Source organism: Argopecten irradians, chromosome 13, assembly GCF_041381155.1.
Source record: "Argopecten irradians isolate NY chromosome 13, Ai_NY, whole genome shotgun sequence".
NCBI lineage: Eukaryota > Metazoa > Mollusca > Bivalvia > Pectinida > Pectinidae > Argopecten > Argopecten irradians.
In genome coordinates, this window is record NC_091146.1 from 21,405,985 (window position 1) to 21,430,687 (window position 24,703).

The 24,703-nt window shown below is 33.5% G+C and overlaps 2 protein-coding genes across 2 annotated transcripts in view; one reads left to right on the top strand and one right to left on the bottom strand.

The window, feature by feature from the left end:
* Positions 1-24,703, bottom strand: part of LOC138305885 (mucin-2-like) — a 403,923-nt gene that overhangs the window by 87,426 nt on the left and 291,794 nt on the right. The window lies entirely within an intron of this gene.
* Positions 9,045-21,852, top strand: LOC138306218 (uncharacterized transmembrane protein DDB_G0289901-like). Its single transcript, XM_069246620.1, has 3 exons — positions 9,045-9,285; positions 20,127-20,628; positions 20,795-21,852. The coding sequence occupies exons 1-3, from the start codon at positions 9,205-9,207 to the stop codon at positions 21,850-21,852; spliced, it is 1,641 nt and encodes a 546-aa protein (XP_069102721.1). The 5' UTR covers positions 9,045-9,204.

Below are 24,703 nucleotides of genomic sequence, written 5' to 3' on the forward strand. Positions count from 1 at the left end.
CAACTTTTCCATTTAAACAACTTCTTCTCCAAAGTCCTGAAACATAGCATGCTAGGATGAAGAGCTACCAAGTTGTTTCAAATGAATAACTTTGACCTTCATTTAAGGTCACAGGGGTCAAATAGGTAAAAATCTTTAACCGACTCCTTCTAAATAACCAAGAGGCCTACAGACCTTATACTGGACATGTGACATCCTGAGATGAAGGGCAGTTCATTTATTGATTTTGATTTCAGTGAAAAAGTTGAAAAGTTATTTTCCCGCCATTTCACAAAATTGAAAAGCCGTAATGTCATTATTGTGGTTATTCTGCATCTTTCAACGATATTCAAAAATGTGTTTATTTGCCTCTGTGTGTTGTCTGGTTCTCTATCTATGATTGTATAAGCGAAAGTGTGGTTTTTGCCATTTTTGATAACTGAAATCAAAGATGGCCGTCATATGACCCCCATTAGTCAACAAGCATATAATGAAACTAGACACCATCCCGGTCCTATAAAATTATGTTTCGAAAAACTGCCAGAGGTTTACATGGGAACCTATTTCTCCTCCCCCACTAAGTGGAATTCCGGTAAGATCACAATTTACGTCAAATAACCATCTTTGATTCATAATAGCTCAAAATCAAGTACACCATCATATTTATATTACCTGTTTAATTGTGGTATGAATTCCTATTTCAACTATTTAAAGAAAAGAAAAAAATCGCTTTGATATTATTTTATATCATTAAGATTTGTATAGCTGTTGTCTTATTTTTATATGTTTTGCGTGCGCTTATTTCTATGTACCAATTACTTCCTGTTTTATGTGCATATGTATATCATTTGTATATCATTAGTAGAGTATTATCAATATAACCCCAATAAAATTTACACATTTGTATGAACATCATAACGCTAATGTTAACTTCCTGATACGATTTACTTATAAAAAACATACCTGAATGCGGTCAATGAATATTACCGCCTCCGCGATAAATACCATGTTTACGGTATTGCATTAATAAAATATGGATATTTTTTTCATTTATATTTCTATACGGTCATTGTACGTTGAATGAAGTGACAGTTGTAGAAAAAAACCGTCGCTATGTCCTCCCCCGCTAACGAATCCTTCACCTAGTCTGCGACTATTACAATATTATCAATCAATATATACCGTTATTCGCTACCAATGCCCTGTAGATGATATTAGTGATAATTTATAGGTAGCCAGATTATGATTATTATGAAGATAATATACAGATCATATTCATGTATACGTTAATGTAGACATCAATGGGCAGATATATTCATTTCCTAATACCAAGTAAATATATGTTCAACCTATCCACACGTGTATGAATGTCAGCGTGGGCGATGTAGAATTTGGAATGATTTTGAATTGGTCAACCCATCAACATTCCTTACATCTTAAAACTCGAGTTCTGTTCAATGATTACGAAAATCAAAAAGCACCTTAATAATCAGGCAATAATAAGTCATGAAAAAATTCGACCAATTTCAACAACCAAACTGCAGAGTAGTTAGGATTCTGACACTATGGGCCATTAAGGCTACATTTTACATTTTTAAAAGCTTCTTGTTATTCACTTACCTGGCCGAGGTTCGATCCTTAGTAAGGACTTGAGACGGTTGGTGGTCACCTGCCAGATCACATGGCTTTTCTCCGCTGGCATCCTATTTTAAAACTCGCATATTTACACCTATACTAAAAGTTCTTCTTATATAATGTATAACTTACTTAATGTTAAAAGGGATAATTCAGTCTAATACAACATTAAAATTTTCACATATATCGGAAACAAACCTGTTCTAATAAAAATAAGATTAGTTGGTTTTACTGTGATATGCCAGAAATGTCCACTGTAGTGAAATGTCGGATGTCTGAAAATTGTATGCTGAACCCTGGCCCTTGCAAGTTAAGAATTTTATGTCTACAGCTACTCAAATCGCTCTTACAGTATTGTGTCTTCCTTGTTAGATCCATGTACTTGTCTAAAACTAATTTCATCAACTCCTCAGTGGTTATGTATTGCATTTGTTTAACGTGCGTAACTTTGGCTCGGATATGGGTACAGCGTACATGTTGTACCTGCTTAATCGTATTGATCAACGATTTAAAATTCCAAGGTTATCAATCAAAATACATTTGTCAATGTGTCTTATTATATGTCTCATAAGGAATGTAGAACGATACATTTATGTCATATTTTACTTTGTGGTTATGTTTAGCCTCACTGAATTTTCCATTTAATAGACATTTGTTAAACAATACATATCGATTGTCGGGGGGGGGGGGGGGGGGGGGGGGGGGGGGGGGGGGCGGGGACGAATTGGCCTGATACCCCACCTAGGAGATTCCTCGATTACTTTACAACACTGATACTGCAGTAGGGAGTGTGGTGTGTGCGTTACATTGTTTGAACTATTTATCACAATTCGTCAGTCATACAAATATCTACTACAAAGGAAACATACAAATATTCATTTTCTCCACAAACAATAACACAATGGAATATCCTCCTTGTAGCAGTAGTACAATGCACAACACGCTAACATCAAGGCACATATTCCTCAGGTAGCCCTTGAAACTCTCATGCATACGTTTTGCACGCATCTGTTACTTGACAAAAATCACCAAATAATTCTTTTCACACCCTGACACCCCTACAGATCAATCTCGACTTTATTATTGACGGCGTCTGGAAAGCTAAAGTAGGAGACGAAGAATTACCCTTGTTCTTATGTTTTTTTTCAACAATACATTTAATTTATAAAATGTATGAGTGCAAAAAAAATCAATGTTGGACACCTTATGTTCTATCTGATTTTTCCAACATTAGACATCACTCGCGGATATTGAATAGAACAAACACTGGCAATGACGGAGTAAATTTTTGTAATAGCTTTAGGAAATCCAATTTAGGTGCATTAAGCTTTGTTTGGAGAATTTCATCATCTATTAATTTTTCATTAATTAGAAAAAGATCCAAGCATAAAAAAAATTCCAGTAAAACATAAATATTTTAAGAATAGAGAGAATATATCTGTGTCCAGCCCTTATCAAGATGTCATTGTAAGACTAGTCACACTTTAATAACGACTTTACCAATGTCGTATTTACGTACACTTACCAACTCGTATGATCTAGAGATGAATGAAATTAACTCTTTGTCTACAAGAAAATGGGACTCATTCCTTCAAGTGGATTAGCAAAATTAAGAGTAGATTTGTTTTTCAATATATATTTGTTAATAAAATAATCATGCCTAAGATATTTTTCAAAAACACTATTTTTAAAAAAAGGCTCCAATACCAGTTCATCCAAAACTGGTTTTCTGATGTCCAGAACTCATCGAGAGGACAATTCTATTTAATTTTTAAAACTGAATTTACATTTGAGAAATATTTGACAATATTGTCCGAAAATAACAGATTGCAAATAACCAAAATACGTACCTGTGACTTAAAGTTTCCCATTGAAACAGGCAGATAGCGAAATATTCCTAAAGAAGATAGACTATGTAATATGTGCTAGAAACATGTTGGAAATGAGTTTCATTATTTGTTTGTTTGTAATAATGCTGTTGTCCAAAATTTGCAAAGAAAGTATATTCCAAACTGCTTCCGAATTGACCCAAATGATAATATAAGATGAAAGGTTTGATATCTGTTTGTAATAAGAGTGTCCTAAATGGAGTCTCCCCTTTTCTTAATAAAACTAATCCGCTACTATTATCGTTATAATGATACTGCTATAAAATCTTTTTTTCTCTTACTTATTGAACCATGAATGAAATAGTTATACTTTGTGTTTCATACATGTGAAATGTAAAAATGTTGAGAGTAATTGCTATATAACAATGTCTTAGTGTTATGTACATATCCTTGTCCATCCTGTCATGCCTATACATTTGAATTTGTTATGTCCCTCATGTTACACATTATCATGTGTCTGGCTGTAAAATAAAATCGTTGAAATCGTTGAGAGATATGATATCAGATTACCCTGCAAACCAGAAATGAAATTTTCGCAAATGATGTGATTATATTGATAATCGCTTGAACAACCTGGTCAAGCATTTAATTGCTGGGTATTAACCTTGATTTTCACATTTTTGCTAATAATACTCTAAAATAGATATTATATGCAACATTTGTAAATTTTGCATAATGTTTTGTATATTTTGTGTAAAATGTAAACCAACCTATTTTTGCGTTATAATTAATGTCATTTAATAAAGTTGAAACATAACCAAAGACATCTTGTTGGCGAAATCATATCGCCGTTTAAAAGTAATTACACTGTAGGCATTAAGTCGCCGCTAGAAAAAGTGAATGATGATGGTGTTTTCAATACTATTTGCATTTGCGTCTGTGAAACTTGTGTTGATATTTTACTGAAATTATCAATTTATTTTAAACTGATACATACCTATGAGTCATAGTGATAGTTTGAAAATATTAACTGGGAATACCCAAACAGTGAACGCGTGCTCATATAGACAACCACACACTTCTATTACATCCGGACATTGCATTGAACCCTGGTCACCTGGTCGATAACCAGTGGTCAAGATTGTTCCTTAGTATTGCTTGTGTAAGATACGTGATCGTGTGGCGACTTCTTGTCACGAAACATATAGGAATCCGTCCGGCCAGTGCTATATTCTTTCGAAAAAAAAAAATATAATTCGTTAACCAGAATGGCCAAGGAGCTGATGGGTTTTTGGACAAATGCTTGATAAGCGTTTCCGCAATTACTTGATACCGTGTCATTTCCTTTGTTTGATATGAACAATCCAAGACGTTAAGGCTCAAATCATATGAAGAGTTTCTATAATTCACATATGTTAACAATTTATTTTTTCGTTGCTTTTACTTTGTGCGAGGTCGAACCTGAACGTTCAGCTATAAATTGCCGGAACATATAAGAATATCCTTAACTGGCTACTATGATGTATGTCGATCAGTGGTTCATCTCCAAGTACTCTGGTTCTACTTCACCTCATAAACACAGAAAGTCCCGAAACATCTCATTAGTGTAACGTCCCACCAACAGCCAGGATCATTTTATGGAAGTACCCGGTTACATGAGTACTCGGCGAAAAACCATTGGTTACCACCCGACAACTGTCCTACATAGGATTCTAACAAGTGACACATAGCTGGAGGGCTCGTGATAATATGTCGGGACATAAAACTAACCTTGCTGTTAATAAGACGCCAAAAGTAACTATAACAAGGTATATGTATTACTAATTATACCACTACCACATTGACTTCAATGACCACCGGATATATACACATATCCAATGTTTGTTGAAATCAAATTTTGCAGTGGTATAATTTTAGCCGTTTTTGTACGTTATTCTGTCCAAAATCAACAACATTTCATGTAAGATATAATTTTTTTTCTATTCAGACAAAATACAAAACCGTTTATTAGAAAATTCACAAACTCTTTACAGCTAAAACATTATTACAATTTATACTAATAACGCAGCAATTTCAATTCACCATCAGGGTTCCTATGTTCCCATATCTGTGTTGTGTGTATAACGAACTATGCTTATAACGAAGTGATTTCGTTGGTCCCCAGAGGTTCGTTACAACCGAGTTTTACTTTATACGTTTAATAGCTACACACAATTCACGAAATATCATTCCCGGGTATTAGCAAATTTAATTTAACATATTCATCCTTCCATGATGTCATTCTACACTTGAGAATGTCTGATGTCTGTGTCATTTTAACATTTAATACCCACGAAATAATGTACATAATATAGGGCATCCGTCTCGAATTTAAATAGCAACAATTTTACGTGACACGTAAAATCCACGAAACGAAAATATGAACAAACGAAATTTAATGGTTTTGATATATTTTACAGCAAAGACACAAATGATAACAACTTAATATTGAATATTTAGCAATAATCATATTTGCGCTTACAGTATCAACTACAGGTTTTTGATAACATTCATTATACTGGCTTGTTCAAAATAAACTTTGCCGAAAATTAACCAAATCACTTAAGCATTGATGTCACTATTTTTTAATTTATCGGCGTATGAAAAAACAATTTGTTAGCAAACTGTGTGAATCCGCGTATTTTCCGAATCAATACGCAACGTCAATATCTCTATTGTGATGTCACGATAACGTCGGGGTTTCGCGCCATTCTCGGATTTTTTTTCATAGTGGTATGCAAAAAAAAATATTGGCCAATCAGAAAGCCAGATTTGGTATGAAAACAAAGCAAAAATTAATTATATCGATATGAAGAAACACATTTTATTTAAAATAAAAACCAAATGACAGAAGACAAGTGTACCATTATAGTGGTGATATTTCACCAATTTATATGTTAAGATAATGCATTTAACTGTTAACCATGAACACTAATGCTGTCCCAGCCCAAAAACGCTAAATAGTTACCACGATATTACCACAATTAGTCTTCATCAATCTCATCAACCACAAATTGGCCTAATTATAACAACACACATTGACATGAGGTCACACATATTCCTGCACGGCTATCTATAATTATCTAGCGGTACCATCATATTGTACATAAATACAATAACATAAATACTACTCCTACACAACAACAATGGATTTCTTTCAGTAAACAAAACCACGATATATATCATAATAGATCACCTCGTGGCAGTGAAGGTCGACCATGTGCACGAAAATGTACTGTATTCGTACCAAAGATATAGCAGTACAACAGGTTATAGGGGTATAAACTCTAAAATCTTTGTTTTGTCATCAATTATATACTGACTAACTCAACAATTTATCATGATAACAATGAAAAATAATATATGTATGGACAAAAAGAAGTATATAATACGAACTATTGTAATAATATTAGTTAAAAACATGAAAATCGAATTTGCGGATCATATTTTCGCGATTTAAGCAATGTTCCGCAAAATCGCGAAAATATCTTCCCAGCGAAAACAACAGGCTATACTATAGTTGTATTGCTACCGGTACAAAGATAGAAACAAATGTAATTGATATACAATTTTACAAAATAAAGGTTATTGAATGTTAATACTCCGGAAACAATACTCTTAGCGTGAAAGTGATGTAGAAATCTACATTTTTAATGACAGCTCACACCAAAGAACCAGATGACGGTCAAGTATGTAAGTAGAAACATTTCAGCCTGCCTAGTATAAAAATGACAGACGGGAAAGTCTTTAAGAGGGAAGGCAAGCTTTGCGTAAAAATCCCACAATGTATCCATAATAAATAAAAGTTTCTTCAAAATATCTTCAAAGTATTCTTCTTCATAATAAGAAAATTAGTATCTATGGCCAAACATAATGCTAAATTCACTGTTTAACCAATATTGAGAGTAAAACTTCTTTATTTCGCAGTGATCGTCTAATAAAGCACTGTTATTAGGACGACGGCGGGAAATACATTACGACCCGCATTTAATTCGTCTGTTTAATTTTTCAAAAGATAATGATAACTGCAGAACTAACGGTAAGCTATTAGTTTTGCGAATCTACAAAATTATCAATGTCATTTTAAATTTCCAATTTAAAAATCAAAAGCCGTTTCGCAAAAGTAGCGGACATTTAATCAGGCAAAACAATAGCTAGTCTCCCAAACTGTCGATCACAACGAAACAAAGACAGTTTTTGCCAAAATCATTTCAATTGCTAGTGCATTCAAATGCAAAGGATGAGTGTCAATTTGGGCCCTCTGGTGGCCATGACAGATAAGTATTATTTTTCGTTACCGAAATATATGACGTAATACTCGTAAACACATGACGTCACAATCAATACCTACTCGTAAAGCAGATAACCCTGTGATATGCAAATACAGAATTATTTGTCAAAAACATTTGAACTCGTTTTTGAGCACTCTGGCGAAATTACGTGAAAATTTGCATCTTTCGAAAACAAGTGATTAACGACATTTGTGAATGTATCTTATTCAAAACGTCTCATCAAGTCAAGCATGAAAAGTCAGAGATATGTAACGAAATATTGACGATTTGTAATAATATTCCTAAATATTTTCTTCGTGTAGGAAAATATTGCGAATGTTCGCTTGTTGTGTCATAATATTATCATATATGATGATAACATATTTGAGCAATTATTCAGCGGAAATTTTTTGTTTGATTTTGTTTTGTTTTATTTTGTTTTATTTTTGTATTTTGAGTTAGATTTTTATCGAAATTGTTCTAATAGCACTTTTTCTGTGTGTCTTTAATTTAGCAATTATTACAACTGCACAGCTTTTATTAATGAATCCCATGTGTTACCGATTTAAATAATAGTAGACACATGCAAGGTATACAATTAAGATGATGGGATTTAATCAGTGCTTCAAGTTCGTGAAAAGTGTTTTAAGTCTAAAACAATCTTAACTTAACTTAGACATAACCAATCATAGATGATGATACAAAAAGTTTCATTATTTTCTATTGGCTACATGTAAGCATCCTGGGTCAGGTCTATGAAAAAATATAACATTTTGTATAGCAAAAGTGATATTAAAGAAACACGAGCGACCGAGGTGTAGAGTTCCATAAATATTGCTTTATTTTATATTTTGATGTACATAGGACTCCCTGACAAGAATAACAGTTATCGTTATCACTTTATCTATTAACTTGTATATCTACTACAGAGTTTAATACGGTCGTCACGTTACGCCAAGCACGTGTAATACAAGGCTATAATACAATGACGATACATGTGATGGACAGGACAACCATTAATCACACTTAAGCAACACTTCTGACACCTAAACAGTACATGATGGACAACCTCACATTGTCACCGCTACAAACGCATAAACTAATCATATTGAATTTATTGTCGCCAGACGGTATAATCGTGAGCATGCGCAGTTCATAGTCGGTCATTTTTATACTTCCGGTAAGCGATAAGAATATGCATGCGATTCTAATTGGTGATTGTTTCCACGAATTTATTGTCGCCAGATGGGAAAATGGGAGCATGCGCAGTTTATAATCGGTCAGATCTACACTTCCGGTAAGCGATATGAATATGCATGTGATTCTAAGGATGATTGTATTGGTGGAGTGGACAGCGGATCCGGATCATTGAATAAAAGATTGGAAGTCGAGCGTTCTATAAGCAGTTAGGCTTCAAGTGTCGGAGACAGCGTTTAGCCATCTTTACCAGGATGAATCTTATACTCCCAATATTTTTGTTTTTCGGTGTTTTTTGTGCCTTGTGTAATTACTCGGACGCATTAGGGAACACGGTAAGTCAATTTCTTTTTTATTCATTATATCTCTAAATTTCAAAAAGATTGCATTTTCTTAATTAAGAGAATTAAAAGAAAAGGACGCAAATAACAACATATGAATAATTATATACGATCGCGTTGGTTTTTTAAACAAATAATTTAAAGGTTTTGCAGACAAATTTAGATAGAGAGAATTATTTCAATACCTTAAAATAGAATGAAAAAACTGAACAACAAAAAGATATTGATGTTTCGAGATTTCTTGTTACAACGTTAAATGTGTCAGGTAAAAGGACTATTAGTTTTTATGATAAAGAAATAACATTCAACATTATACTGTTATGGTTCGCAAGTAGTTATATTATTATCTAAATTTACTTAAAAACGATAGTTTGCTGATAAAAGTACTAGTCAATGATCATTTTAAGTCAATTAACCTTCTGATTTTTTTTTCTATTTCTCGCATGTCTGTTACAATCATCACGTAATTTCTAAGGTAACACGTTTAAGCCACACGAGCTGTAGAATTGATAGGAAAACGAGAACGCTTTTCATGGGTAGATTCATCGAAGCGATTTTTTTAGAAATAAAAACAAAACAATTTTAGGACACCTAAATGTTTTATCCATCAAAGAGAAGTTTTTATTCACGACGAAAATAGTATAATGACTGTCATGTTGAAGTGAAAGTTATTAGCTTACTCTGTCAATGCTATGATAATTTGTCTGATTTTTTTTACCAATATCAACAATGCATCTTTCCTCATGATTTTTTTTGTTTAATGAGCCATCAGTTGTATTGTCTATTTTCAAAGTATGTCACTTTTTTGGCAAATGTCATTTCTTTTGTGTTTATCTATCAAAACTGTCATAATCGTGTATATCATTCTTACAGCGTTATCGGTGATGTTTTACTCAGTCAATGATATCATAATTTGTCTGGATTTTTTTATCAATTTCAACAAGCATCTTTTCTAATGGATTTTGTGTGAAATGAGCCATCAGTTGCATTGTCTATTTTCAAAGTATTGTCATTTTTTTGCAAGTGTCATACTGATATGTAGGTGTATATTTCAAACATTGCCATCAGTAATGTTTTATGTTTCAACATCGTCATAAATACCTTCATCCTTCAGAACACCTAATCAGTTTTGTGTATCTGTCAAATACAATAAGTATGACATGTCTGTTCACCTGTCGTGTTATGTTATACGGCTGATTTAGTGGAACGAACGATGTCAATAGAGAGGAACGATCGTAATGATAAACTCCACTCAAGGTCGTTATCGTATTTGCTATGTCTACGATTAACACTGTTTCAATATCTACCTGAGTTCGCATAGAAGTTTTTTTCATTTTTTTTTTCTTTGCGGCGTCTGTGGCCGTTATAGAATTTAACGCTGTGGTTATATCTCCTGTGGTTTTGTTGTTGTTTCTGTTTGTGAATTGTGATTAATGTCTTATAAAACAGTTGACATCGTTATGTTTAATGTATTTTTAACAGTCGACGTTTAATAACGACAACATATTCATGCGATATGTTGCATGTTTTGATTGTATTGTTTTGGGAGAATGTCGTATGCACATGTTGATTCTCCTTGTTGTAGTTGAACTTATTCCCTTCATCTATAGTGTGGTAATAACATATAATTGAGACTACTCAGATCAGTCGTTCAGCTTGAAATATGCTAAGCATGTCATTTTTAAGGAGGGTAGCTCGTATCTCATGAGCTAAAGCCCCAGAATACTGTTATTTTTGTATATTTTTGAGTGGAGCGTACATTCCAATTATCTCTGTAAATACCCTTGTACTTGTGTCGGTGTATGGTTGTTGTATTGATGCAGTCCTATAGCCGATTATCGAGTATATGAATTATCAAATGAATGCGGTTTTCTTTGTGTGGTTATGCGGGGTTACAACGTAGTACCCTTTGGTTTGTGGTGATGCGGTGGTATGTTGTCACCATATCTTTAAAACATCAGTTGTCATTATATCTGAAATATGACCGCATATTTTATCCCTCTAATTTGTCACCGTTTTGATATTTAGCCCAAAGATAGAATTTATAAAATACTTTTTAAACCGCAAAATAAGTAGTTATCTAACCTTCGTGTAGCAATATAACTTGTCCACTGATTTCATTACCTTCAAATTCACACATATTATAAGCGCATTATCATGTTCTGTGTGGAAATTTAAGTGCTATCTTAGTAAGTCAGTTACTGGGTTTCGCCTACATGACTCCATCTATTGATTGCTAGTCTTTGTCTTACTGACTAACGTCAATGTTCTGTCAGTGTGAAGGTTTAACCTCTGGCTAATTACCGTCTGTGTAAGAGAACATTTGTAGATAGTTTTAGGTGTAACAGTAATGAGAAATGTAGACTAGTGAATTAGATCCATTTTACAAATTTCATGCAAATATGAATTATGTTTGTGTACTTCAGCAAAATAGGCCACTCAATGTAACAAGTATTAAAACATAGTTATGATGTCATCTATTGTTGTTTCTGTACTTTAACTCCAGGATTATCGGACCATTACCTGTAACTGTCCTATATGTTACCTTTTACTGTGACTCTAATATAAGACAGTCACTTATAAGACAGTAAAAGGTAGCATATGGGAGGTTACACAATACCTGTGAGTATATGTCTCCGGGCATAATCCCATAATTATGTTACCACACAACACACAACCTTCCGCAATATTCCATTATCTTTTAATCCAAATTGCGAAAACAATCCCACACAATGAATATGAAGATAATTTAATCCTCTATTGATGCGCAATTAAACACATCCACAGAATTTCTGTTTATACATCCTGTATATCCCAGATAGAGTTTTCCTCCTTATTATGAATTCACTATTTAATACTTATCTACAGCATTAAATCCAATTTCCGCTTTCTAAAACCTTGTTGTTTTTGTACACCACTTTTGATCTTAAATTTCCAAATCATCTACACTGTAGTTTTACACTTATTTTGGTGGTGTTGTTTCAACAATATTTCAGAATTTCACCTACACCCCATTGGCTTGCTGAATGAAATTGAACATGGTATAAATAAATCCGAAATTGTCCCTAAAGAGGTCGAGATTTTAAATCCTCTGAATTCAACGAAAGTTCTGGGGGCATTGACTGTTTTGAACTGGCCTGAAAATCACTGTTATATGCGATCATTTTAGCAAGACGCTGTCAAACAAACGCCTAAAATTGCAAATCTAGTTTCATTTTTCATTTCTTTAGCACATCAGACAATAGAAGAAATGTCAATGTCCTTTTAGCAATAAAAGTCACTAAAGCAACCTTAACATATCGCTTAAATTGAGAAAGTAATATCCCTCCATCACTGTTGGCAGACATGGTGTAAATGAATTTACAGATAGTTGTCCAACCCAAAACCATGCTTTATGCATTCCGTTCCTGAATGCTATTCATCACATATAACAGAGGCAAATATAATTCTATGTTGCCATTGTCTATATCGGATTTGTCATGGTTGAATGCACATTGGTAGGGTTACCTGAGCTCATAGACAAAAAATGGCCTATATTAGAAATAAAAGTGAACTTTATTAACACAAAGACTTGCTATGTTTTAAGTTAGAGATAAGCCTCAAACTGTGCAATATGTGGGAGACAGAACAGATATCTACTCTGACGGGCCTTGATACAGTTATCTCCCCACATATTGTGCAGTTTTCGGCTTATCTCCATAACATATACACTTTTTAATGTTAGCTGATCCCGACGTTTTGTACTTCTGTGTATTATTATTATATACTGTAAAGCGATCTGTGGATGGTTTATTTACGCAATATGCGCGTTTTCACTGACAGCCATTCATCAAATATACCTAACAACAATTGCATCATCTCAATTCTCGAACTATCGATATCGGCTAACGGCGAAATTTAACTTCCGCTAATATGTCCATTGAAAAAGTATCTGTCTGGAAGAATTAATAGAAACACAGTAAATTCGGACGTAAACGTTATATTCGTAATTATACTCATAATTATAGTTTTTTTTTTCATTTAAGACACATCCTTCTTGAGAATTAACACAAAAATAACTCTTTCACGAAATGTAGCAGATTGAAGTGAACGAAATGATTGATTAGTTGTGTGAATAACTTATCCCCAATATTATGTAACAGCCTTACGTCAAAGCTAACTTAATTTTCAAATCGCCAACTATAAATGAGGTTATAAATGTTTCGTCATTATTTGATTGGCTGTGGCCAGACCTCCGACCTACATGTCATATTGGTGAGATCTGCAGAAGGTCACGGTCGTGGACCAGGTGTGACTATAAAACACTGTGATGCCTACTTTATGTGCAGACTAAGTACCGCCCTGCAGTATTTGCAACATGATTCATCTGTGTGATTCAATGTGTACTTTTCGGCCCATGGTGACACCCGTCCGTCTGGGCCTTGCCTCTAACTCTGTTTCTGGGATATTGTAGGAATTTCCTTAAACATCGGATCTCGCGAACATACAAAAATTAGTTATTTCGGCTGTTCAGATTGATTTGATTTCTCTACAGACATTTTAACTAAAATTAATTTTATAATTCAATCTACTATGGATAATCATTTTATGAAATAATGACAACGTTGTATCGGTTCATCCGAAGCGACGTCACAAACGGCAACATGATGTGTTTTTTTTAGTAAATATTCAAGCAAATCAAATTAAATTATCTGACTAGAAATCCATAAGTTTGCATTAATTGTGGAATATATATAATGCTGAGAAAGAAATACATATTTCATTATAAATATTCAAATAATTAAAATAAGTTAACCCATTTTTAAGACGCCCCTATGTACCGCAGATTATAGAAAAATTCGAAACACTGGGAAAATAAATTCATGCGTTTAACATAAAAAATAAAGAAATATAGTAACAAGATTAGATACTATTTTGTGTAGTTTGAACCATCAAAAGCTGTGTACGGCAAACAACAATTTTTTGCAAGTATATTATTTCGCGCCTACGTTATTTTGAACGTATTGATTCAAGCCTATTTCATTGCGTAATTTTATTTAAAATGGGATTCGACCCAAGTTTTCATACTTATATGAAGCCCTCCCCTACAGAATTTTGATTTATTATATAACAAAGAACAGAAAATGGCAAAAATATACATATATACATGATTGTGAATTCGTATATACAATTATTGTCGAAACATTTGAATTTGCGTTTAATCTCTTTTTATACATTACGCTAGCATTTGTATCCCGGAAAAATTAAGTGGATCAAAGCATTTAACGAAAGATGAATTTGCGTTAAGATCAAATTATGATGCATTGCATGCGCTAAAGAGGAATTATCATCATAATAATTCTTTGAACTGTATCAGTTGCACAAATTAGGCATTACAAAAAAATCGTCACTGATATCAAAGTCTTGATATTGTCAAGACTGTATTAATAACAAATGTTATTAGCATTCGTCATTTTAGTCTGTTTACCGGTCATTGACTATAACTGTTTGACGTCATCAAAGAACAGTTGCCTACTCATTAAGAAATATATTCCTAACTAATATAAAACATATGACTGAAAAAATATGAATGATGAAGGGAAAATCTGTCACTCAACATTATTGGTAAACAAATGTACGTTGTTCACATAAACAAAAAAAAACTGTATCTATAATTTGTATAACAAAAGAATTTATTTACATTGTCTTAATTATTATCATGTTTAATTATAATCAATCAAAGGTTTGACAAATAACCCTATTAGCAGGTTGTCTACCTTTGACGTAAATGTGTACGGTCCATTTTAATGATCATGTCAAATACATAAAAATCAGCAGTTTATATTGTCTGATTAATGATACAGATTGTTGTTGTAATTAACTCACCAGTGGTCATGGTAACACTGGAGTGTACCTTAGGTCAGTGACCTAAAATGCGGTAAAACAGAAGATGTCCGTCAAATGAAAAGACACATTAACATTAAATCGAGGTTAATTGATTGTCGCATCAACAAAGACGTTGTATACATCAGGTCTGACCGATACGGTTTAAAGATCATTGTTACACCAATACATCATGTATATATACATATAATGACATCAGAGAACAAATGGAATTGTTTACCCTATTATAATTAAACAGAATAAATGCTTCTTTATTCATGTAACGTAATCGTATTGGAAATCTGTAGACCAGAAGCAAAAACTTTACTTTGGCAACATGTACAAATGACTTTTGCATTATATCTCATTATTGACTATCAAAATTAATTGATGGAGATATGTATTGACATCATAAACGAACAAGTGGAATTGTTAAACCATTTATATTTATTTTTCGACATCGAATTAGGAATTTGTAAAGGAGAAGCAAAAACAATTTCATTACTTGGAAAATAAGTACGGCACCAAGACTTAAATCACCATTATATTATATGTTTACATAATAATAAAAATTATTGAAATGTTATTTATATAGTGAATACAACATAAAAATATCATGACCTTTGAACTTACAACAGGAGGAATTAAATTGTCATTATAGCGAACACAGTATCAAAATAGCAGTGAAATTAGCATATATTTACAACAGAAATAGTGCGTTTGTTTTATCTTTTAACTTGATTTCAACCAATTTTATTGACCAAATCAAAACCACTATCAAATTGGGATTGTATCACAGGCAAAACCTATATACAATCTTTCCCTGTGTGTTGTTACTTTTTACATGCCGTTTTTTTGTGACGTTTACGTAGCAATGAGCTGTATGTGTAGAGATATACCGTGGCCTTTTAAATCTTCTAGTCCACACGACTAAAAGAAAGCCTGTATATATATATTATTGCCTTTCACACCTTCGTTAAAGACGTTTACGTTCAACTGTTAATAACGAACATATTTTTTTTAATGGAAATTCAGTGCCCTTTAGGATAGTATAACCAAAAAGATTGAATAACAGGCAAAGCCTATATGTATAACGTAATTTCTTATGTTTTTCTTTATACCATATCTTAGATAAAACATTTATAAGTTATATTTGTTATAAATGAACGTTAAGGTTTTGTCTCGGAAATGCAGTAACATGTCAGATCTTATTATCAAAATGTTTGAATAACAAGTAAAGCCCATATAAAGTATTTTCCTATGTGTTCTAACTTCATCTCTTAGCTCTTTATAATTAAATCTATTTTTGTTGGTTTCGGAAACGCAGTGGCCTTTGATGTGTGTCATTTTAATACATAGCGTTAACTCTATAACCCCTGAAGACACATATAGGCTGTTCTAAATGAAAGATTCGCGTAGTCCATTATGAACATTTAGGGATGAATGAGGTAATAGCATTTTGTCAGTAGTGCACGGTCAAGGATAGCAATGCTGTTAGTCAGCTCTTGGCCGAAACCACAAGGGCAGAGGAGGGCTGACCATTGATTACTCACACGTGCAGCCGGTAGAGGTGATACGTTATCTGACACCTACGACCAGCATATCTAACAATAAAAAAGCTGACACACTCATCTGTACTCATAACCATGCACCTTTACACAACCGCAAATGGACCATGGTGCTTTCTGTATCGTAATATACTCATGAAGTCAATGAACATGATGATCTTCTCGTCACACTCGTATTGTTTTATTTCCTATTGAAAAAAAATCTAGTATTTTATTGTATAGTATTGTATAGTGTCTGTAAAACTAATAGTGTCTCTTTCTATTGTCTTATTACTGTAAAACACTCTATTTTTCGAGACATAAATGTTAGCGTAATTTTGAGATAAGCTTGAACATAAATTCAAATTTTGGGGAATTATTCTATAAATGTTTACATAATGTATATAATCATAGTATATATGTATTATTATATTAATAAGACTCCTCGAGCGCGAATTTATGAATGCGATAATATGTTGAATATACCAAAGACGCGAAATATTGTACAAGCGGAAAATCCTGTATTTACTCTATAACAAAATATGTTACTAGCCTATACCAACCCGTTGGTATCTATATAATATAAGATATTATGTACATTTATGAGCAAGAATCGAATTAGTCAACACTGTCTATACAGACACCTAATGAACACTGGGTAAATAGTCTCTATATACAACTGGGTGTTTATACACAGGTGAACTCGTGTTATAAATTGTCTTGTTGGACCCATTGAAAGTTGTCTTAGCACGCAAGTTCAAGTTGTATTATAAATGATCATTTGAGCTTCTTACAAAGTGGTCTTAGCACGCAAGTTCAGGTTGAATTATAAATGATCATTTGAGATTCTTACAATGGGGTCTAAGCACGCAAGTTCAAGTTGAATTATAAATGGGAATTTGAGATTCTTACAAAGGGGTCTTAGCACGCAAGTTCAAGTTGAATTATAAATAGCCATTTGAGATTCTTACAAAGGGGTCTTAGAATGCAAGTTCGAGTTGAGTTATAAATAGCCATTTGAGATTCTTACAAAGGGGTCTGAGCACGCAAGTTCAAGTTGAGTTATAAATAGTCATTTTAGATTCTTACAAAGGGGTCTTAGCACTCAAGTTCAGGTTGAATTATAAATGGTCATTTGAGATTCTTACAAAGGGGTCTAAGGACGCAAGTTCAAGTTGAATTATAAATGGTAATTTCAGATTCTTACAAAGGGGTCTTAGCACGCAAGTTCATGTTGTATTATAAATTATCATTGGAGATTCTTACAAAGTGGTTTTAGCACGCAATTTCAAGTTGTATTATAAATATTCATTTGAGATTCTTACAAAGTGGTCGTAGCACGCAAGTTCATGTTGTATTATAAATTGTCATTCGAGATTCTTACAAAGTGGTCTTAGCACGCAAGTTCAAGTTGTATTATAAATATTCATTTGAGATTCTTACAAAGTGGTCTTAGCACGCAAGTTCAAGTTGTATTATAAATATTCATTTGAGATTCTTACAAAGTGGTCTTAGCACGCAAGTTCAAAATGTGTTATAAATGGAGCGGGACCCTTAAATAACAAAAATAAATATATATATTTATATATATACAGAAGCACAGAAGCGGTCGCGGCGGCATATTTTACTGTACATACATTTCATGTGTAATGAAAAAAAAATATATAATAAAACAGTGTATCATGGTATAAAATATCACTGTGTCAGGAATTTATCTGATTTTTTATTTACATTTGCAAAAGTTTTGGTCACAGATACCTTTTTCGTCGCTAAACTCACTGCAAAAGTAAATACACTCAAGCAATATTTATTCGTGTAAATTTCACGTGAACCGGGTTAAAGAAGAAAATTTTACGTTAATTTCAAGTGAATTTCACATATAACGATTCGCATGAAATTCGCGTTAAGTTATTGCTGGTGTAGGGAGTTGAATGATTAAAACAAACCGAAATTAATAGGTCTTTATTTATTGTCTTTGAATGTATTATATGACTAAAGGATTACTGATTGAATTAGGGAATTGATAAATGAATAGATAAATTGATAAATCAATGCATAAATAAATAATGAATAGATAAATAATAAATAAACCTCACATTGCATGTTCAGCAAAACAAAATTTATATCTATACTATTTTATAATGTCTCTCGTCATTTCCTGGAATCACGTTTTTGACACCAATTATTCTAAAGCGCAGATATCAGCATAATTATATGTTTCCAATTTCTCTATAACGATATAGAATATTTATTACCGGGATATTAATATGATTGAGTCGAGTGACAATATGACATATGACTGGCATTACACGGTTGACTACCTCTGACCATGGTCCAGTTGTTTTACCATTAACCTCACTCGTGTGACGGATTTGTGAAGTCTGGTAACAACTATCAACACCAAGGCGATACAGGTTACCGACTGATGCACAGAAGCTTGGTTAGCTTTACGAATAATTTTCAGCGCGTTTAATAATAAATTTTGTTATATCATTGCAATTCATAAGATAGATTAGATAAGTTTACTATATGGTATTATGTAAAATCTGTCTAAAAGGTTAAAAAATAAATTATATTTCAAAGTACATATACATTAATTTCACTGTTATTTGTCAAGTTGACAATGCCTTTTATAGATATAAGATGATACCTTTCGGATTGTATATTGACGACCCTTTGTTCATATCTCGTCAATAGAAATCCTAGTCCTCCGCCCCATACTTTGCTATCAAACGTCTGTAGCAATAAACATATCAATACAATGAAAATTCGGCCAAGCGTGGGGGGTCGTGGTAATATTTCGATAATGACTGTCGTGTGTTAGATTACAGTCACTCTGACATTTTGTCTATGTTTGACGATACCAATTTTATCAAGCGTCGGCGATAGCGGCAATAAGATAATTACACCTCTTTTATTTCTTTCATTGATTTAAAAAAGAAAACACGTGGGTACAGAAAGACAAAAATTATAATAATAGATAAATAAACACAAAAAATCTAAAACACAAATAACACGACATACAAAAAAAAAACCTAAAAAAAACCATGAAAACAAAAAACGAAAAATCATATAAAAAATACAAGAAAACAAAGAACAAACAACCAAAAAACAACAAATAAAAAAAAACAAAAAAAAAAACAAACAAACAAACACCAGACAAAATACCCCAAACAAAAATGTATTTTTCCCCGCGAAAACAAAGCAATTCATTCTTTCGTGTTACCCATAGAGCAAACTTGTTTTTAAACATTTGTAATATTGCAATCTTTGTTAAAACGACTATCTACGAATATTTATATTCACGATGGTATTTGGAAGACAAAGAAAAATAATTGAAATATTTTATGCCACACATAAAAGTAATAAATCGTTTGCTTACGAATTTTCATTTCACTGAATGTTTTTCTTATCAATATTTTACAGAGAATCAGTAGGTTTGACCCCCGCCGGAGTAGACTGCTAGCCATGAGGAAACCTCTTGCACGTTCCGCGTTGAGGGCCAGACGGCCAACGAGCGGAAGTCGAAGACGAGCCTCGCAGATGAGACTGATATCCAGACGCCGCGGAGGTATCAACGCTGCAACTTCTATAAAAAACACACAGAATACAGACACAAGGCACGTGAAGCAAACCATCATCATCGCTAAAACTGCTAACATTATGTCTCCGATCGGGACACAGAATAACGAAAAGACAGCTATATCCAGCCGTGGAAGTGGAGGTGTACAAAATTCATCTCCGCCGAGAGGTGTCTCTCTTTCATCAACCAGACAACGAGTTCTCCAAACTGGACAACGCAGACCATTTGGTCAAACATCAATGACTGGAGGACAACGAAATGGTCGATTTGGGTCTTCCAGTCAAGGATTAGGTGGTGCAACTTTCGGTAGAGGAAACGGACACCCGAGCAACCATAGGCACTCAGGTAAGTCATCTTGTTAAAATGTAGCATTGCTAAAGTCGATTCATTTGACAATGGTAGCCACAACATTAGCCCTGCACGTTACTCAATGAAACATTTTAAATCCCTATTAAAGTAAGATATAATATAACAAAATTACCAGACTAATATTTGATTCTTCTTTTGATAGGAAATATTGGAGGACGTTTTGGCAACTCAGGTGGACATGGGAGTTCATTGAGCGGGAACGGAAGTCCATTCAAAGCGCATAGTGGATCGATGGTAGCGCATGGAGGGTCATTTGGTGGTAATGGCATCCCCATGCGAAACGGTGGACACGGTGGGTCGTTTGGTACAACAATTGGGCCTCTTGGAGGACATGGTAGCTCATTTGGTGGAAATGGCGGCGGTTCATTGAATGGACATGGTAGTTCGTTTAGTAGCAATGGCGGTTCATTGAATGGACATGATAGATCTTTTGGTGGAAATGGCGGTTTATTGAATGAGCATGGTGGCTCATTTGGAAGAAATGATGGTTCATTGAGTGGACATGGAGAGCATGTGGAATCAGTTGGAAATCATGGTGGCAACACGGTTGATCATGGCACAGGCCAATTATCAAGACACAGTGACTTGCATTCATCAGGACATATAGTACAAAATAATGCAGGTCACTCTGGCTCAAGTCCAAATTTTAATATTGCTGATATGCTCCTTTCCGGATTAGGAGTCGCGTCGAGTTCGCCGAACCTTCTAGCTTTGATGTCAAGCGGAACACTCAATGTAGGAGGTGGTAGTGGTGTTACAAATGGAGCCAGCTCTACTGGTAGAGGGATGCCTGACCTGACTGGACTTTTCAGAGGAAAAGACGGAGCGAGATTATTAAACAGTCTAGTACAGAACATAATGGGAAATGGAGGAGGTCATGGCGGAATGGGGGTCACGTCTCCTTCCGTAGTTACAGGACCTACGTCACTTCCGGTTAATTCACATGGTGGTGGTGGTGTTGGTAGTGCGAAAGTAAGCAAAAATGTACACGGAAGTAATGTTATATCGAGTGGCAGGCACGCGCCCATTATCATAGAGGCTGGAAGTAATGTACAGGTCGGATTCCGTCATACAAATGGCGGCCCAAATATTGTTATTAAATCAGCACCAACAACCACCACCCCGCCACCCACTTTTCTCGCATCAGCAACATCATTTCCGGGGTTAGCGGGAATTGAATTAGAAGAGCGACTACCTTGAAAATAATTATTTTATTTTTATTATTTGTCCTTTTCTCAAAAGGAAACATTTTTGCCTCCCTTCAAAAGGCGAGGAAAATACGGCAGGGACCTACATGTCCGGTGGTCACCATGGTTATCGGCCTACTGGCTTACCTTCCTTGCTCAGAGCACACAACCACTGTTCTTTCCCAATTCTGGTTTCATTAACTGACCAGTTTAAATCTCCTGAGGTACATGTTTCGGTATTGTTGCGTTGCTCTTGAAATAATAACATTTATTTTAATCCGGTTGATCTTGTTGATCCAGAATTAAGTAAAGATTAAAAATAAAGAAATAAAATCCAACATTTTAATTCAGACGGAAAATTAAATCTGGTGCCTTTATTATCATCATATTATTTATCATATCACATTATAATTATTTTATTCGTTCAATACCGTATTTGTTATGTGATTTTTGCACTGTTTTATCATTGTTTCTTCTGTATTATCGTTTTCCGTTCCTGTTAACGTGTATTTGTATCTATATGTTATGTTCCATGTTAAACTACACTTAATTATAAAATATTCATTAACGAATGGTAATATAGATGATTTTTTCGCAAGAATTTAATTTTATTGTTCTTAATAATATGGAAATTGAATAGAAATATTGCGTCTAATAAGATAAATATTAACAAAATATTATCTTTAACCGTATGAAATAATATAAGTATAAATATGTGCGTTCAAAATAAGTTGATCATTTGCTTACTTATGTAAGGCATGGTCATTTATCGATCGCGTAAGAGACCACAATTTTAGTACATTTGTATACAACTATCGCAAAACATTAAAAAGAGAATGATTCTTTTGTGTATATATATTCGTTTATATGTTGTTTTTAATATAAATGATTTAATGTTAAACCGGTTGTACTATTAAACCATTTGTTTGTTTTAGACAAATGTAATATATAGAGAAATACTTGTGTTTTTGACGGAGTTGAAATCATTCGTCTAGCGGGTACATTTTTACTTCGTTATCTCGAAATGAGCGTGACCATGAGACTACTGCGGTATATCCAAGGATAGTCACATTCACTTAACTTTTTCGTTAAATTAAAGATAGCATTCGAATTATATGAGATCGAGTTAATGCGCTAGATACGGTACCGTTCAAAGATCCAGTATAATATCGCAAACGCATCTCCTCAATTCGGCCTATGATATCACGAAACATGAGTAATTGGCATTTCAGTATTTCAAAAAAGCCGAGATCGAGTTTTTGGTGAAAATACTAATGTTGGAGCTCTAATGTATCAATCAATCACAGCTGTGTGCATCTTTATATTATTGAAATAGTTACAATACTTTTTGAAACTATCAAGTTAAACTTGATTGCATTTTGCTAACGTTGTAGCTAGTTTATATATGAATATGTATGGGCTATGCCGACAGCTCCTGATTTCAATATTTTAGTTTAACATAATTGAATTACATTCATTTACATGAATATTCATATCCTGTGCAGTCCCTTCATCTTATGAAAGTGCTCATATTTTATACCTCTTTGCATGATAAAGGCGTTTTTAAGGGCGACTCAAGTTTTGCGTAATTTATGGACGTAATTAATTCTCAAAAATACATGTAAAAGTTGCAACATTACTCCGATCACAGTACATTATGACTATACTTGAATTTTAATGTAGAAATTAAATCGTAATGAAATATATCACAATGATAATGCTATTAACAATATTTATGTTAAACAAAATTTGATTAGTTTATAGTGGAAATAATATCACTAAGTATATTGTTGTAAAATGACCATGAAATTTGATAAGTTTATTATAAAAAATGCCATCACTAAGACTATTTATGCCAAAAAATTCCCGAAATTTGATTAGTTTATCAAAAACAATATAACATCAATAAGTATATTTATGTAAAAATGAATTTTGATTAATAAAAATGTAAAAAGACCATGAAATTTTATTAGTGATAAGTGTCTTTGTATGTATGTGAGAAAGTGTTATATATGTAAATGGGATTTGCGTATGTGCAGTGATAGCTGAAATAAAAAATACGTTTTGTTAAAACAATTATTTTGTTATGTTATTATTTTCGTAAAAAGTTGCTCCACCGCCGACAGAGCATACACGGTACTCATTATTTGAAAAATAATTGGTGTTTAATCGTGTATATATGTGTTTAATTAGCACAAAAAAAACCCCAAAAAAATAAAAACTTACTTTGCCCTGATGCATGCGCAATCAGTATTTTATTCCATATAATACATAGTTTCATGGATTTGTTCGGGATGCAATTAATTGTATTTAATATTTTTATCTTGAAGTATAACTAGAAGCTCAAACGTTTCAATGGTGGTAATGGTGTAAAGTAAGTAACTTTTGTAAATGAAGAAAATTACTTATTTGTCTGCTCATCTTTTTTAGAAAAGAAAAAAAATATTGTTCAACATATCAGCAGTGGAGCATCATCTTTAATGAAACAATCTGAAATGATGTTGATATAACCTCTATTTTGATTGGATTAATTGTATGATGTAATCCCAGTTAGGTTCATAGAATTTATGACGTTAAAATATTAAATAATAACGAACATTACTCAAGGATTAAATACGATAAAAAGGCCAATGCATGGTGTGTGTACCTTCTATATGGGGCCGCGGTGGCCGAGTGGTTAAGATGTACCGACATATTACCACATGCCCTCCACCTCTGGGTCGCGAGTTCGAATCCCATGTGGGGCAGTTGCCAGGTACTGACCGCTGGTCGGTGGTTTTTCTCCGGGTACTCCGGCTTTCCTCCACCAACAAACCTGGCACGTCCTTAAATGACCCTGGCTGTTAATAGGACGTTAAACTAAT

Bases quoted from the DNA above. Each gene is read 5' to 3' on its own strand.
- LOC138306218 (XM_069246620.1), top strand. From the start codon at position 9,205: ATGAATCTTATACTCCCAATATTTTTGTTTTTCGGTGTTTTTTGTGCC. The intron at 9,286-20,126 runs GTAAGTCAATTT...AATATTTTACAG, and splicing joins CGGACGCATTAGGGAACACG to AGAATCAGTAGGTTTGACCC. The intron at 20,629-20,794 runs GTAAGTCATCTT...TTCTTTTGATAG, and splicing joins GAGCAACCATAGGCACTCAG to GAAATATTGGAGGACGTTTT.